Source organism: Chroicocephalus ridibundus, chromosome 2 (assembly GCF_963924245.1).
Source record: "Chroicocephalus ridibundus chromosome 2, bChrRid1.1, whole genome shotgun sequence".
NCBI lineage: Eukaryota > Metazoa > Chordata > Aves > Charadriiformes > Laridae > Chroicocephalus > Chroicocephalus ridibundus.
Genome location: NC_086285.1, coordinates 145,841,873 through 145,860,170, shown reverse-complemented (window position 1 = coordinate 145,860,170; position 18,298 = coordinate 145,841,873). Strand labels below are relative to the sequence as shown.

General features: G+C 37.8%; 1 protein-coding gene across 3 annotated transcripts in view; it reads right to left on the bottom strand.

Annotated features, from left to right (window-relative positions):
* VPS13B (vacuolar protein sorting 13 homolog B) overlaps positions 1–18,298 on the bottom strand; it is a 479,360-nt gene that overhangs the window by 22,914 nt on the left and 438,148 nt on the right. For all 3 annotated transcript variants that reach the window (XM_063327260.1, XM_063327261.1, XM_063327262.1), the window contains exons 44-56: positions 15,449–15,604; positions 13,893–14,156; positions 13,655–13,738; positions 13,316–13,491; positions 12,642–12,812; positions 11,771–11,972; positions 10,522–10,710; positions 9,955–10,101; positions 8,558–8,841; positions 6,876–7,003; positions 6,074–6,273; positions 3,477–3,595; positions 1,434–2,257 (exon numbers count right to left, since the gene is read on the bottom strand). In XM_063327260.1, the coding sequence (XP_063183330.1) occupies positions 1,434–2,257; positions 3,477–3,595; positions 6,074–6,273; positions 6,876–7,003; positions 8,558–8,841; positions 9,955–10,101; positions 10,522–10,710; positions 11,771–11,972; positions 12,642–12,812; positions 13,316–13,491; positions 13,655–13,738; positions 13,893–14,156; positions 15,449–15,604 (2,944 nt within the window). The remainder of the gene's footprint in view (positions 1–1,433; positions 2,258–3,476; positions 3,596–6,073; positions 6,274–6,875; positions 7,004–8,557; positions 8,842–9,954; positions 10,102–10,521; positions 10,711–11,770; positions 11,973–12,641; positions 12,813–13,315; positions 13,492–13,654; positions 13,739–13,892; positions 14,157–15,448; positions 15,605–18,298) is intronic.

Here is an 18,298-nt window from a genome sequence, read left to right as displayed (position 1 = left end):
GCAGTTCCACTGAAGCAAACCTAATTTCTTAATATTTAAACCTGCTTGATTGCAGCTACATCATAAGCCCAAGAAGAGCAAGGAGCGGCCTGTGCACTGCTGTGCGCCGCAAGGGTAGCACAGGAGGAAAGCCCGAGAGCAGGCTCAGGAATCCCTCACTAGCAGCTGTGCCTCACCTGGGATGCTGCAGATGAAAAGCCAGTATAGCCCCAATTTCCTGCTGCAGTCTATCACCACTTGTATCACCACTCCTAGCCACTTGTGGGGAGAAACGTTCACACCGTGGACCACATTTGGCCACAGTTTCACTCTTAATTAGGAAGAAACTACATCTGCCCTTTTGTACTATGGGATTTGACTGTAAAACAAATCCAAACAAGTGGTAAACAGAAAAACCTGAAAATTTTACAAGCAAAATAATGCAAGAAAATAATGAATCGGTGCACAATGTTCCGGTGCGCAATGGCGTATGCAGTTGCCATAATCAGCTATGCACGGCAGGTACGCACACAGTCAAAGACCAGATCAGCATCTCTCTATTTAAAAATACCTGAAATGCATATGTACAATTTTGGAAACTGTGCATAGAAATCAGGTCACAGCCATGCTTGCAGCACAAATGGAAGCATCAGGATTTCAGAAAATCTGACCATTAGTATTGCAGGAAAATAAATTCCATGGTTCAGTGTGGAGTATATTACTTGTGTGTGATCACGGAGGAGCTTCCTGCTATCTCACGTACAAATTCCATTCCACACTAAGACAGCAGAGAGCAAATTTCGTTATTTCTAAATTAATATTTATGGGAAAGAGAATGTACCTTCTAACCTAATAGCTTAATAATTGCTCACTATTGATCCTATATGGAAAAAAGTTAGTAACAGCAAACTTCATAGTTCTTGGATCAAAGGACAACAAACATCTGTGTGCCAGTTTAGCATGAAGGCTGCATGAAGAAAGACAGATTCCTAATCATAAACTGCAGCCAAAAGGAGTTTTAACAACAAAACAACATTCGCGGCTGTAATTTACTCCTGAATGCAGAGCAACATGCTGAATAATTTGATTAAATGTAGTTTTGGGGAGTTTATGTGAGGAATGTGGGTTGATTCTGACTAGTGCTATAATATAAAATGACAAAACCTAAGCCAGCTAGAATACATTTTTATGCTGCGTTCAGAGTTTTGTAAAGCCTTCAGGCGGCTGGCTAATGTTTAGCACAACTTTACAAATCTTCACTGGTGTCTGCTCAGCCATTTTATTTCCCTTTTGTCATATGGCAGGACATGAAAGGTGTCTGAAAATATCATTATCAAACAGTGTTTGAGGAAAACAATAATTGTATGGCTAACATCTAGGTTATTCAGCTTGAGAGACAATCACAGAATCCTGATACCTAATAAAAATGCTACATGTAATGGAAAAGTACTGACCTGCTCTGAAAAGTGCTCCAGCAGCATAATGCATGGCCAAGGCATGGACAAGTTGCCTGGCAGTGGTGAAGATGGGTCCTCGTTCAAACACAGAGAAGGAGAGAGGGGTGTGATCTGAGGCTATATACAGTTTCAACGAAGCATGAATACTGACAAGAAGATTAACAGGTTGTATTGTTAATTTTCTTAACTTCACTGGCTTGACTAAAGCTCTTGCATGCTCTCTCACTTGTTCAGGCAGTATCAGGGTAGTATCTGAAGTATTCATGGATCGACAAGCAGTTTTGTTTTCTGGAAGATATGTATCAAACAGAGTCTTAATGTAGTAAACAAAGGTGTCTTCCACATACAGCCTAGCTGGTTTGAGCTCAAAGCTGAGGTCATTCACGTGAAACACGAAATTCTCTTCCTCGGAAAAAGCAATGCAGAGTTTTATAAAGCAGTTTTCCTTATAGCTTTCCAAATCTTTATTACAAACAATGAGGTTGTTCACTCTGGACCACTGCACGGTCTCATTTTTCTCTCCTTGGCACAGCAGGACTGCAAAGTGGAAATTGGATTTGCTGTACAACTGATTGTCCAGTTGCAAGTCTTCACAATACACTTGGAGACTATGAAATTGTGGGAGGCCTTCCATGGCATCCCGCTGGAACTCCTGTGACAAGGATCTCAGGTAGCTGGTGGCTGGAGCCATGTGGAGGAAAACGTTGTCTGCTGTGAGACGCAGAAGTTCAGATGATACTTTGTGGTTTGTAATATCATCAAATGCAGCAAGACTTAACTGACTGATGAACATTTTCAGTGACAGGGTCTGCTCTTGACTTCTAGACAGGAGGGAAAAGAAGTTTTGTTACTTCATGTATTTTGAGTTCACCTGGCATCTTGCTTTCTCAAAAAACTATCAGGAGAGACGTTCCCTATAATACATGGGAAACTCATTGTGCAAGTCCTGTTAATGATAATGGGATCTGTCAGCCTTAATCACCACAGTGGGTACCAGCCGGGGGCCTTCTAAGAAATGGGATATTACACGTTTATGCCAGGTTTCCTCTTTCTTTCTTATCAATTAACAGGATAGTTTGGACAGGAACGTCTCTACGTACACAGCAATTCCCTATTGGATTTGCAACAGAGCCAGATATTAAAGCAGACAACAGCAGACACAACTTGCTGGTAATTCGCATACAGCCTCAGCTGCTACAATATTTTCTGGGAGCCACTACTGAAGATTACTATTATGGATAATTCATTGCACATCACACGCAGCGAGTGCCCGCCAACAAAGCTGCGACAGCATTTTCATACCCATGGCATTGAGGGCCTCCTCCCCTCCAGCGTTAACTGCCCATTGCCAAGTTTAACTGGCAAGTAGGCTATTATGTACTGCCAATGACCAGTTCCTCAGGGATTAATACTTAATTACAGTGCAAATAAAAACAGTACAACGAATTGCACTCTAATTGTAACAGCGTTGCTGGAGGCCAGGCATCCTGCATCTTGGAAACATGTATTGGAAACAGCATTATAACTGCACTTGAATGGAACTGAGGACCAGGTTGTGGTGTGTTATGGAAGTGGGGAAGTCTTTTAAAGAAGAGTACTATAATAAAGTACAGCTAATCACTGACTGTAAGATTATTTCTACAGCTCTTGCACATCAAGCTTCCTACCAATTTTAGTGGGAGGTTGTACAAATACAGATGGCGGGACCTAACAAAATACATTTTAAACTGAATAAACACGATCAAAATTAATTATGATGGAAAATGTCTTTTTTTAATGAACAACTCAGGACTTCTTTTTGTATCAGACATTTAGTTTTACCCTAAAGTGACATAACTTTTGATGTTAGATTGTCCTCTTTTAGCTGTGATATACAAAGCATAACGTATGGTCTAAACATATGCCATAGCGCATGCAGCAGTATTAAACAAAACAAACAGTTAAGCCAAAGCTCATAAGTCTGTTAACACTTAGAAAGTTGACTGACTTCTCAGCACTGTTTTGCAATGCTTTTTATCATCTTTTATGTGCTTTATGTACCTGTTGAGGTTGATCTCGACGGGTCCTGCTCTTCCTTCTGGGGCCAAGGTTATAACTATTGTTCCACACTGATGAGCAATGTCCACATAAACATAGCCAAAGCCCGTTAAGAACACAATCTAGTGGAGAGAGTTAGAAACACATGGAATGCTACTGAAATTACTATTTTTAATGTCATAATTTGAATCAATGCTATCAAATGCCCTCTGGTTGAGATGATCTACTCGAATCATGATACTGTTCAGAAAAAACAGAAACAGTTTTCAATACTTCAGAAAATAACAGCTCTGATACTTAAAGTATTTCAGTTGTACAGCATGATGAAATTTGCACCTCATCCTTAAACTGTATAACTGAATACATTCTAATAAGAAACAACTTCTCCAGAAATAAGCAACATGTGCTGGGGAGGGGGGAAGTTATATGAGAAGAATAAATAGGAAATTTTGATTTGTGATTTTGGATTAAGGAGAAGGGCATATTCCTGGAGCTCTGCAAAATCCCACCTTCTCCTCTGGAAAACAAACCCTAAATTAACATTATGTTGCTATGGCCTAGCTCAGAGCCAGTTAGATGAACGGCTGATAGGATGATCCAAAACATATGAAGACTAAAAAATAAGTAACATTTTGGATTCATGAAGAATTGCTTAACAACTCAACACTGAACACATTTTTAAGCCATCTATACTGGTTTGGTGAGAACACCTTCACAAGGAAGGTGCTGCCACAAAGAAATAGCAAAAGTCTACTGGAATGTGTAAAATGTCTAAAAAGGCAGGAAAATGGGAACTCGACAACAGGTTTCTGTCTTGCTTACAGATGTGTAAACTTTCATGCTGAACAAATTGTCCTTAGGAATAAATATTCTACTTAAATAAATGATGTATTGTTTTTGGAGCTTAATTCTGCAATATTTCTGTGCAGGTTTTGCGTTTTTCAAGAATATAAAAGATTAAGGCTTTTCAGGTTTGGAAAACTCACAGCAGTCCTTGTTTTCTTGTTGCGCTACTACCAACACAATTGTTTACTAGATTGTAATGACAGAAGCTGTAATTTAAAGGAATGCAAGCTCAAGAAATAACACAAAGATAATGGGCTAGCACAGGTAAAATAAACAGTTGTTTGTCTTGAAGAATCCTTACTGCTATTAACAAGTCACCAGAAGGAAAAGCACTTGGAAGTTTAGTAGGATCAGCACTTTAAGTGATTCTCATTACACTATTTATAGTGTACAGAGTGTACACATGTACAGATAATTAAATTTTCTTCATCAAATTATGTCCTATTCTTCTGAGAATTACATATAAGAGAATTTCTAATTTTGATATGTCAGTTTTAATCCTTTGCCTATCTGAAAAAGATCTGCAATCCTGCATGATGGAATTGGACAAAGAAGGACATTTACTGAATTTTCAGTACACCCTCATTGTTCTAAAAAAACCGTAATTGACCTTAAAGATCGGTAATTTTAATTCTAATTTCGGGTGAATCTGATGATAAATACTTTAATTTTAGTAAATAAAACTTTCTTTCTAATAGAATAAGAAGTACTTATCTGTGACTAGGTAGAAAGAGTAAAAATTACTTATGATCCTCTAAATCCCAGTTATTTCACAATCTGAACCCAGTTGTATGTGAAGCTATTAGCATATTCCTCATTTATTTATACTTAGAGTTTTCTAAGAGAGAGACTGACTGAGAAATCCTGGGGAAATTCTCTACGTGTAAACCCTAAAACTTCAATAACAGAAGGCTGCACTTTTTATTTGGGGAGTTCTTCAAGTAGACAATGATCCCCAAATGTTGTCTTAGCATCTGATTCCTTCTAGGAGCCAGATACTTATAAAGAAGCCTGGTCTGGCATAACATTAATGACTGAAATTTGAAACCTTGCGCTGCCTGACTGGCTTGCTGAATGAAACTGAACTACTTGCTATATAACATAACACTCAATAATCAAGAGCATTTTGTGATTGGTCCCCAGGGAAAACATCTGAAACTAGTATTTCTTTCAAAGAGCCAAGCAGTTTATGTTGATTCCATGTAAACTAATGACTTCAAAGATGGAAAAAATTCCCATCAAAAAGAATTACTCCAGTCAAGGAAGTTTTCATTTACCTCAAAACAGGAGAAAAATAACAGAAGAAAAGAAAAGGGGTTTTTTGTTTGGTTTTAGAAAGACATGCATAGCTTCTGTGAAGCCATAGAGGGAGAACGACAGTGACAATTCCTACAAGATGTAAAGATAAAAATCCTGTGGTAAATTGTGTTACCAAACTGAAGGATTTTCCTGGATCCTCTGGGATTCTTTGCTTACAGGGGCCAGAAATTTTCAGGGCTGATTTTTCCGTGGAACACCAGGTTGATTAATAAGAAGTGAAAAAACTCAGCACTAAAAACCCGTATTTTTGATCTGTATTTTTTAAGAACAGCCACTGAAGAAGGTAATCTGTATTCTAAAAATTCCACAGGAAGGGGCTTAGGAAGAAGAACTCCCAAGACTTAAATAAAAAAGAACCCCAAACCAGGAAGACAACCAGGTCAGGAAGACAACCATTTATGCTGTGAACTAGGAAATAGTTTATAATGATTTACTTGTGTTCCTTGATTGTTGATGTCCACAATATCACTCCATTCATTTACTAATTCATTGGACGACATCACTTTCAGAAGAATGCTGGGCAGCAAATCTCTTGTTTTGCAATCTGGATAGCTGGAGACTTGATGGTAAAGTTCATGATGAACCGAACATTGAGCTGGAACCTTTCTACAATAAACTTCAAACTTTGGTGTATCTGAAATTTTATAAAATATACAAGATTAGGGCTTTCTAAAACCCATATTAAATCAAAATTCGCCTGTGCTTACACAAACGAGGAAGTTTCTGTCTGAAATATTACTAATAAATAAAAACATTACTTTTCTATTGGTTGGAATTTTATGTGTTTGGGTTTTCTTCCTTTTTTTTTTTATGTCATTATGATTTTCATAAATAATGTTCCACTGATCATTACATTAACACACTGTAACTGGAATTTTGGCAGTATGTTTTGTGTAACATTTGCAAATCTGAGATTTAAATGTTCCATGGGACTGAACCGATGTCAACAAAACTCCACTACCTACTAGTCTCCTACAGCCAAGTCACCTTGACAGCTGGAACCAGGGAGACCAAAAAGCCTGGAGCCTGTAAGTTCATACTCCTGACCTCACGATCAGCTCCAATAGCTTCCAGGCTTCAGTATCTTCCAGAGTCTCTCACTTTGAGACAGACCTTTATGAGGGCATCAAGGTCTTGTAACCAAAAGACATATTGAACTCAACTTTGTATTAGAGATACAGTAAAATAATGTATACTACAACAGTGCACTGTTTTTCATTACTGCATACTACCTACCTTTGAAGTTCTCTTTTACAAGCAGTGGAACGGAGCACCTATTGTGAATAATTATACGAGGACTAGGATCTTCTGTAAGTGTTAGGTACGTCACGCCAAGATGCTCTTGATAAGTCAGTGCTATAGCTCTAAAACAGAAGCAGATATATTTGATTATGCGTGTTTTGGATTAAATCTTTACATACTATTACTCTGGGCAATTAAAAACATTCAAAACTAGCACCAGTTAGGTTCTTTATGATCAGGTTCCAATTCCACAGATATTTATATACATTTAGGCAAGCACATACCTCCACTGAGTATTATATTTAAACACAGGAACACGTGGAAATGGCACGAAAAACAACATTAGAGAAGAAATCACTTCATAGAGACCACTCATGAGTTAAACTGAGCATGTGTGTTTGCAAGATGAGAGCCCTAGCCAACAGAGATTTATATTAAATTAAAAACATGAGATTGTAGGCCCAAATTTTCAACATAAATCTTTAAAATTTTCCAGAAGAATTTGCACGCATACTTCTCTGATACACATGAAAGGTATTTTTAACAAATACATAAATTTGTAACTGACTGCTCCCCTGGAACGATCCACAATGCCATCACCCTTTCAAACGTTAATGTTATGGATCCTCACTACATAAATTTCCAAAATTAAAATAAATTAATTGAGTTCTATTCATTAGCTACATAAAATGCCTTCACACATAAACACAAATTCTTTTTTTTTTCTTGTGCAAATTTGTTAGCTATTTCTAAAAAACTTCACCTCATTGTGATTTTAAAAATCCAAACAGTCTGAAATTTTGATTAGGAACTTGAGATCCTCTATGCCTGTCTCTGAATTATAAGGAATTCTTTCCTGGTTCTTTGCATTTTACATTTTTTTTTAATCTGAAGTCCACGTGAGAATCTTTAGTTTCCACAATGACACCCTCTTAGACTCTGCAGAGGAACTGTATGAGGGTCTGGAGGGTGTCATGCACTTCAAGCAAGAGAAAGATCACATGGCTGGTAATATATACTGATGTAGCTTCTCTAACTTCAGCAGATTGTTTCTTGTTTATACCAGCATAAGCATGAATAGATTCAGATATCAGGTCTGAGAATTAAAGCTGGCCATACCTGAGAAGTCATTGGACTGTTATTTTTAACTAGCTGGATGCATTTGTTTGTAAGTGGAGTGCACATTTGGATATTTCAAGCTTTAAAACTTGGAAATCTTTCCTTGTTGCAGCCTTAAAATAGTTTCATCCCTTTTTTGGCTTTCCTATTTATCATCTTATTATTCTTACTAAAATATATTTTTACCTTTTATAAACAAACCCTAAATTTTTGTATTGTATTATTTTACACTGTCTTCGAACTCTTAAATTGTTACTCGCAAATTAAAAAAGACCATAATCTCGAATATAAACTTTTAAAGCTCTTATTTTGTATGCATGTAAAAAAATAGCAGCTCATACATTATAAAAATTGTACAACTTGTACATGGTCATAACATTAAACCATTTATAATAAAAGCATCGAAACCATCAAAAGATAACAATTTTTAAATTAAAGTAAGACTTGCCTTTACATATGGGGGGCATGTGTTACTCTGACTTTGGTATTAATCGCTTATGGTTTGTTACTAGCTGAGGCTTTATGGCAACAATTCATGATTGTTCGGCGTACGGTACCTGGTACAAAATCCACTTTCACCACAAACCCCTGTGGGCACCGCCACACTCTGTCTAGGAAACTCCTGTTTAATGACAGCCGGTAGGCTCCACAGCTCGCCACTGCCCGCGCAGCCGCCTGGACTGAAGCTCAGCAGCACGCGCTTTTCAGTGGGGGGCTCCCCCGCCGCTAAGGGACCGGTGTCTGACATCAGGTCCCAGCAGGGCACGGCGTTCAGCATCTCGCTGGGTGGTGCCCCGGCTGGGCTGACGCTGAACACCGTACTGTCTGGTGAGTGGAAGTCCTGGAAAGGAAAAAAGATGGGGGTAGCACAACATGGTGACTCCTAACTGAAAGTTTATTCACGTCGATCTTGCACAGAACAGTCTCAAGTAGCAAACTGACCACAACTAACTAAAGGTTGTGCTAAGTCCATCGCATTGAAAGCCATTTGGCCAAATTCTGTCTCCAGGTATATTTATGCAACTAACTGAGCACAGTTATCTACAGTCCACACTCAGTTGCACAACATAACTACCAAAACCATCAGTTACATTACTGTAACATAACTGTGAGAAGAAAACCCATTTATAGATATAAAACTAAGAATAGATTTTAGCCTCAACATTCTTCCAATTCCCCATCCCATAAGACTGCCACAAAATGCGCGATGCGCAAATGTAGATATCGACGGGAAGAGAACTAATGCAGAAGGAAAACAATACAGAAATAGGGGACTTAAAAAATTTGTTTATCTGCCAGCTCCTCTAGCAAGTTGAGCCCTGAGAATTCTTTCCACATATTTTACTATTAATGTAATCTTCAATAAATATGTATAAATGGTTGATTAAAATATATTGACCATGCATACATTTTGGTTCCTGTAAGCTAGTCCTTAAATATACTGTGCAATTATTAGAAAACTGATATTCACGATTTGATGCAGTTCACTGAAATACATAAACTCTGGGCATGTCTCTAGTTCTGCAGCATTGTTCAGACAACTGGAATCTTCCCAAAAGGATAACAAAAAGTTTTCAGCCTGCCAGGCCAATATACCTCTTTTACACGCGAACTCAGTAAAAATTCTAAGAACAATTTCAACAGCTACTACGGATTATGCTGCCTATTTTACAGAAATGGCCATTAGTGCCTGAACAGATGGAGAACAGGCAGAACTAATTCTGCAATGTGCAAGAATCTCCTGCTTTGCACAGATTTCTGATCACAGTTAATTACTGGAGTTGAATTTACTACCCAGGATTCTGTATTTTAAATTAAAATGATATAAAATACTTTATCGTTATTATGTATAAAAATTTCTGTTCAAGCTCTGCTATCTGCAGCTGAGACCATACAAATCTAAACACCCATGTACCGCAGATGACAAACAACAGCAGAATCGCGAGTGCTTTACCTCTTCTCCTGAATGTGGTTTGGAAATAGAAAGCTGTGGCCTATAATAGATTTGGTATGAGGTATCATTGATTATTGTTGTCTTATCTTCTATCTGCAGAATTTGTATACCTTGTCGAACCATCGAAGAAACGCAGAATTGACACAACTGTAAGATAATAAAAATGATGATGTCACACACAAAACCACAAAAGGTATTGAAATACAGTGACAGAACTGCCATTTTCTTTTCAACTGTGGAAATCCTGTCTATAGTCATGCACTTCGCAACTGGAGCCACATCACATATTTTTGAAGTTGCATCTGTCAATGTTTTCCGAACAAGATTGAGAATTCATTAATTCTTTTTCCAGGAGATACTGTATTATCTTGATGAGTGGGGTAGAACATTTTTGGCAATCTAATTTTTTAAATTATGCTTCATACACTGTTTATTCTCTCATTGTTTTACATGTATTAACATAATTAGGGAGGAGCTTTCACACTGCATACATTTGATTACTTTCATCTGCTACATGACTTCATTTTTAAATGATAAAGTTATAAATCATGATAATTTTCTTCTAACCTTTTGATGACCTGGAAAAGCACCAAGTTTTATTTCAGCTTCAACAAAACCTTCTTCGTCCAATGTTACCACTTCTCCATTATCGGCATCCTTCCATTTCGGGGAGGTCACATTATGAACCAGTTTAATTGCCACTGATTTGTGCACAGTATTAGTGTTTGCCCAGTATATTCCAACCTGAAAAGCTTCCTGCAAGTGAAAAATGACCATTTATCACTTGTTGACAATTCGATACACTTCTATTAGAGTTAAATGTAGTTTCCAGTAGGAAGTCCATATCATTTCCTTCCTTTCTCTCTCTGATTCTTTCTATGTGGTACAAGGATAGATGAAACCACAATGTGGATACGGAACTGATCCTTCATGGTGGAATCAAGACCATAGTCTGCACGGAGACGTGTTAACAGGCAGACCTTTTGTTTATTAACAGACATACAGAGGGGAAAAAAAGATGGCAAAATGAACAGGAAGTATCAGATTGTCCAATTGGAATTAACAAGATGCTGTGTCAAATTATTTTAATTCTTTCAAAAATAAAGAATATTGGGGTCGTAATAAAAAAGCATGCGCGTGGCCAAGCTAAGGTATGTGAGAAGATCCACTACACAAAACTCTGAATTCAGGAAGGCAGACATCTCAAAGAATCTTCCTCTTTTGTAATTTACCCTATGTCATTATCACACCTTTCTTGACAGCATACGAGCTATGAAACAACTCAACCTAAAACACTCTCAAACCAAACATTCCTTGCAGGCTGTGACCTTTGCTACTGTGGTCAACACAATTCCCAAGTGACAGGCTGGCACAGCAGGGGCCAAAGTCTATATTTGGCCTTTATAGCAATTTTCTTGGGCTGCTACCTTATGCCCATGTTGAGGATTCATTGGCTGAGTTGGGAGGAAGGAGAGAAGTCTGCTGAATCAGATGGCAGGTAGGTCTTCTTCCTACAGCATCTTACTGTCAGTTTTTAACCATGCATCTTTAAGACATGTTGTTCTTCAAACATTGCTATCAAGTATGTTCCTCTACCCAACCGACATGTTGCTCTTCAAACATTGCTATCAAGTATGTTCCTCTACCCAACTGGTGGCTCAGTCAGCGTGGAAAATTTCAATTGTTATTTCTACTCCTCATCACATGACTAACAGACACAGTGACTGGGAAGCGGGAATCATCTGGATTAATAACCATTCTTCAGAATCAGAATGTGTAGCACAACTATGCCTGTTAACGTGAATGGCAAAGTTACCTTGAAATTGGGAGGTATAATTACTTTCCCAGTAGGTACTTGAAGAACGATCTTCTCTCCTTCAAACAGCCAGAGGTCCCACTTGGACTGATTGATAAGCAAAGCCCAGGGCAGGAGCTCTATCAGCAGAGTTTTAACACATGGTTTCCACACCGACAGCTTTACCCGCATTGGGCTATCCCATTGGGAGAGTTGTTCATTGCTGTTCAACAACAAATAAACAAAAAGAAATAGTCAAAGGAATAATGAATGCACGATTACAAAATATAAGGCGTCATTTTCAGAAGTTTGCAAGGCTTTTCTGGTTTTGAAATAGAAAAAATATCTTGTCTTGCCTTATCATTCTGGAAAACACTGAGATGCTGTCAGACAGATCTAGCCACATATAGGCTATAAAGACATATTTTTAACTGCATAAGCTCAACCTAAATTTAGCCAATTAAAGAAACGCTGTAACAGAATTACCATTATCCTTCAGAACTAAACCTGTGACTTTTGTAGTCATGAAATCACATTTCCTTTTTTTTTCCCAGCAACTCCTCCTACAGCAACTCCACGTTTCTGCACTGAAACAAACAGTTACTGAACAAACAACAGCCTCCAGAGCTGCAGTAAAGAAGGTGCATTCACAAAAAAAATACTTCAATTCTTTTAATCCTTGCTGATGCAATCTTCTCAGTGTAATCAAGGGCAGCCCCTAGCCTGACCTCAATTTTTTCCCACCTGCAACAGATTCTGCAGCTTACATGCAGGAATCATGTAATTACTGAAAAATATTCGATGTCAATCACATATAGTCTTCCTGGACGTGATTTCAGTTCGTTTGAAAAGGCAATGCAACAACCATGAAGAAGGTTTAGCAAAGAATTACCTGTCTGAATCCTTCCTATTATATGGCCATGCAGGCTGGGGAGGATTAGCGGTGCCATAGAACTCGGACAGTATTTGGTTGACATTGCCACCTGGATGGGATTTAGTCGCTATCTGTTTAATTAGCGCGGTTGAGATAGGGACCGCGCACTCTGATGGATCATCTTCCTCCCTGTCAATGAAAGCAGATTCAGTCACTTACACAACAAGATCAAGTATTAGTAGCGCTAACATTTTCTTTAATGAAGCTTTCCAAGAGTACTCTGCAGAGCAATGCTCTCAAGGTAATCATGGATGAATCAAGTTATGATGCCTAACAAGTTCCTGAGCATTTATCTGACATGCGTGAATTTGTTACGACACTGTAATGACCTTTGTGTCTGAGACCTTAGAAACCCTTCAGTATTCTCAAAAAACATTTCAAGATCATTTAGGGATTTATTTTTCAAAACACAAAAATGTGGGCTGCCTATGCAAACAAATACCAATATGCTTAGGATAGTTATATCAAATTTAATATTTCCTATCATATAATTTCAGGCCACATATGCTTGTTCTGTTATATCTCCTCTGGATATGCCCTATTCTTGGAAAAAATGCACCAGAAGTTAAAGTGTAAGTTATTCCTTCTTTTCCATACAAATGAACCATTTTCAAGGAAAGAGAGTATTTCACCTGGCTTGAAACGTCAGGTGGTGCGTAAGATCGGGTTCTATATTTTGCAGTTCTTTCTCCTGTCCTTTTCCTGGAGTCACTTGTGTTTCATTCAGTCCCAGACTTCTTTTCTCTAAATGTATGATAATTGGGTCCGGAAGATGGCTCCTTACAATGAAAAGAGGGCTGAAAACAATCTAAAAAAAAGGAAAGAATATACCAACTTAAGGCTAATTTTACTCCAGTATTACAACTGTTGAAACAAGACATTAATTGATCTTTAAAGTGGGTCATTCTGCCCCTATTATACGACATGTAAGGCATAAACATTTAGATTTCAGTGACATTAAATATACTTACTAATCGCTGCTGCACATGAGAGTTGGGCTCTAAAGTCAAAATTGTGCACCACACATATGTAATTGAACTCTTTGAAGATGGTACCTGTATGCAGAGATATCAGCAGCATTACACTAGAATTATTTCAGAATGATAACGTTCAACATTTCAACATATCAAATAGAAGTCTAACCACAAAGTCCCCAGTTTTCTCAGACGTTTTTTATGCTATATTCCATACAACTACTTCTAGTCATACCTGAATAACAGTGCTGTGTTCTGTATGTTTAGAACTTAGACATACGTCTTGGGACCAGTCTTCATCTCCTGTCGCTTTCACACTCAGCTCGGTGAGCTCATTGTTTTCTAGGACATATGAAGGCAACTTCTGCTTGGCTGCAAGGCAGTTCATGTGTTCTTTAACAACAGCCTGTCCATCCTGACTAATGTAATGCTGAACCACTTTCAGTTCAATACTTTCGGAAAGGTAACTACAGACTGTCTGTCTTCCACAGATTAGGATCTAAAACACACAAAAATATGCAGTTCATATATAAACGACTGTGAAAAAGAAAGGTAAAAATTGAATTATAGAGTGAAAACCTGTACAAGAATAACCTCCCTATTTTAGGTTTTCCTAAGCACTGCTGAAGGCAGTGAACAGTAAAACATTATTTTTATTGGCCAAATGTATGTGCAATTTCATAGAAATGTAGGCATTAAAACGCTTGAAATATTGTTAAGGCAATATCTGGGGTTGAAAGAAACATGTAATATATCCACTTTTGTTCCCAGTGAACTCAGCAGTACTGCCCACGGCTGACATAGCTCTGGTTTGGATTTTGAGAATACTGTGACGGTCCTTGAATGCTGAGCCCTTTCTGAGCAGACACAGTGATATGCTTCAGAAGAAAGGTTTCTACTGACACCTCACATCCCCATCACAACCCAGAGATCCAGACCTTTCAGTATGTTTGTTGTTTTAAAGCTTATAATTCCATTAAATGGCTGTACCATATTTCTGTATTTAATTGCACCCCCCTAGAAAAAGAGCAAATTAGAGTTGTTGCTGTCCGTCATAGATGTATTGTTTATCATAGAACATATATCTGACTTCCTCTAAGCTATACCAAGGAACAGCATTCCATGTGTATCCCTGCTACAACCATCTTCATTTGCTTTTCATCAATGAGGGCGCACATGATAGCCACAACCTACCAAGCAAAATCTCAGCAGGGCTCTCAGTGACGCCAGGCACTGTTCTTGTCTGATCAGCTGTTATTTCTGTTGCGCAACATACGGCGCTCTGCCATATCCATGAGCTGAACATGTCCACCACATGCTCTGGCTTCTGCCAACGCAGGCAGTGTTATTACAGATCTCTTTACAAAGATTGTATGTGAAAAGTTACTGCACAGCAGCCCATTTTCAAATGTTAATTTGGTCATTGCTTTTTTCTCTTTTAACAATACAGAGGCCTGAAGTACAACCCAGAATAAGATATGAGCAGTTTCTTTAAAAAAAAGAATAAATTCTGCTTCTCAAGAGCTTAAAACATTCAAGACATTGTGTAACTTAGCACTGTCAGAATTCACAAACCACGCAAAGGGATGTTTACTGGAACATGTCAAATAATGTGTCGCGGTAATTGAGTTTTTAAATGTAAAAACTCATGAAAATGCCCCCAGAAGACTGTTATACTTGTTTTTTTGCATATCCCAGTAGAAGAGAATAAATAATAAGGTGACTAATCCGTGAACAGATAAGAGTTTAAATTACTTATGTTATTTTTTCCAAACTGGATCAAAAACTTACTTGCTTTTGCACTCCACTGAGCTGCTGAACCTTGATAATAAGTGATGCTGTCCGGCCTTTGTACTGAATGGTACGAATAAAGGTCCCTGTATTGTCCACACTAAATGGTTCAGACCACCGCCAGTTCCCCCAGCCTTCAATACAGATGTGTAACAGCTGGAAAGAAAGCAATTACTACTTCAATACATAACTGTGAAAAAAAAAAAAAGCCTTGCAGCAGGATAGGAATTCCCATGACAGAGAAATGTTCTCAGTTTTAAAACTCTGCAGTGCTAAGCACACCAGTTCTCCGAATGATCTGATCATTCAGTGATTCTGTGATTTTGGATACAAACAGAAGAATCAGCAATACCATAAGATGGCTCTGCATCACGCATTTCTATAAATTACCTGCTTTAACAGTGTATTTAGGATGGTAAAAATCCAGCACACAACTGTTCAGAAAAAAAGGGTATGTAGACTAGAGAGTATAAAACAGGAAATAAGAGATTTTTTTTTAACTGCCCTTGAAATTATTCTAGAAATCCATCCTCTTTAGTACCAGCAAGGTGATACGGAATGCAGGTTCAGACCAGATTTTTGGCCTTCAGAATAAGACAGAAAATTACAAATACCCTTCCCTTCAAAATAAAGAAGGATGCAAACCTATTTGTATGTATCCTTGTACAGCTCACATACACATGTCTGTTAAATGTAGAACTTAGCATATTGCTGAGAGATGGGAAACATTTCATTTCTTACACAAATGTGGTGGCAAGTTCAAGCTTGACTGCATGAGAAGAAATTTAACTGCATAATTATACTCCCTGTGTGATTTATTCCGGAAAAGGAGTGGCTTTTTTCCAGTTTAACTTAAATCACTTCCAGAGCAATATAGTCTTTCATCATTTGAAGAGCCTTTCATCCATTTACCCACCATACGCACTTACCTCTATCCCATGGAGATTCTTTAAGCCAGAGTAGTGAAAATTGGTACTGTTCCATGTAGGTCAATGAAGTTACATAAATTTACGCCAGCTGAAGATCTGGCTATTTAGCTCTGTATAGATCTTTTGTGGCTGTGCAAACTTAAGAATGTGAGTTATATATAAGGGATCAAAGCAGTAAGCATTCTGGGTAAAATTTATTCTTTGCAGAGGGCCAGCATAGAGCCTAAGCATCACTTAAGTCCTTTAAAACAGTTATATAAAGGCCTTGTGGGAATTCTCTCTTGAGGGTTGAATTTCACTCTGATTTTGGACATCTGTCATTAATTAATTTAAGTAATTGAGAACAGGATCAGGCCCGAAGTTTGATTATTTACACGAGGAAAAATTGAAACTTGTAAATATTATGTTCTCCCATTATTCGTTTCCAAAAAGAGATAGCACTGACCATAGATCTGGCCAGTTGGACTTGCTGAATTGCTGGATGTTGGGGTTTTTTCATTGTTTTAAGAAACAACCGCAGCAACAACTTTCAAAGATATTACAACTCAGTAGCCTGTTTGCAATTTGTGGTATCCTCAGCACAAGTTACACGCAGAACAATAACATCCATCCAGTGGGTGGCTTTTGAATTTGCAAGAGTGATGACTGTTGCATTCAGATTCAAATTAGTTTTATGCTAGAAGCACAAAGGCTAATATGTGCCAGTGTGCACATGGGCATGCATCTGGATGTGCACATGCGTGGGCACAGCTTTATATTCAAGACGACGTTGATGGAAGCTGTGTACTAGGACACTCAAACTCATAAACAAACACGTCGCTTTGATTCTTAAGTATTCGTTACAGAAAAGGAAAAACAAAACAAGACAAAAAAAAAAATCCAACTGCAGTGGCTGGAATCGGTTCAGTTTCTTACAGAGGCAGCTGGGAATAAATCTCACCACATATGAAAACTAAGAGAAGCAAGAAAACTGTTTACTTTGGAGAGACTGGTAGCTGGAAATGACAGCCAAATAATGAGAAAAGGTACTAAGTGGTCAGTCTTAGCTAGAAAGCACACAAAATACAGTGCGCTCCAAAGATAGATGTCATATAAATGCCATAACTAATGATTAGTAATTGTATGTAGCTCCAACATTAGGATGTCTTCCACCCTGTGTAAACAGCTTTGCTCACGAGTCGAATGTTCCCAAGGAACACGCTGTCAGCTTTCCCTGAGCGGTCATTAGCTCCCAAATGCTGCCTTACTATTTTTCTTTGTAGCACAATGATTAGTCTGCATTTAACTTCCCATTTCAGAAAGAAAAATAAAAAAGAGCTATTATCATATATTGGTAATTCCTTATTTTATAAACGTACTATTTGTATACTGGTAAATGCTACATACAAAGGGAAGAGCCTTCATACGTTATTTTAAAGATATATATTTGTATTAATGACATAACAATATAAGAATTGGGTACTGCGTAAGTTTACTTTTGAGACAAGAAACTGAATTCCTCGAAAATGCAAAGGGATCTCTGGGTGTATCAGTTATTTAAATGTGAGATTTCTGGAAAACATGGCTACAAGTAATTAGCAAATGACATTAAGTGATACAGAGATATATGGCAGGAAATAAAAATTGAAGTAATTTTAGAAAATTAAGTAATCAGGTGTTAACTTTATTTTAGCAGAAAACGTCATATTAGATGGTGTTAGATACTCAACAAGGCACAGCTCTAATGTTATAAAACTGACCTAATACTACAGATTCATGGTAATTGCCATGTAACTTCCTTTCACTTATCAAGCTTTAAGTAAATTCTAAGTATTTATTAGACCATCTGCTTCAAAAAAGTTCAACTTGTATAGCTAAGTATGGGATATATATTAGGACAAAAGAGAAGTCATTGCAAAAAGCTACAAAAAATATTAAATGG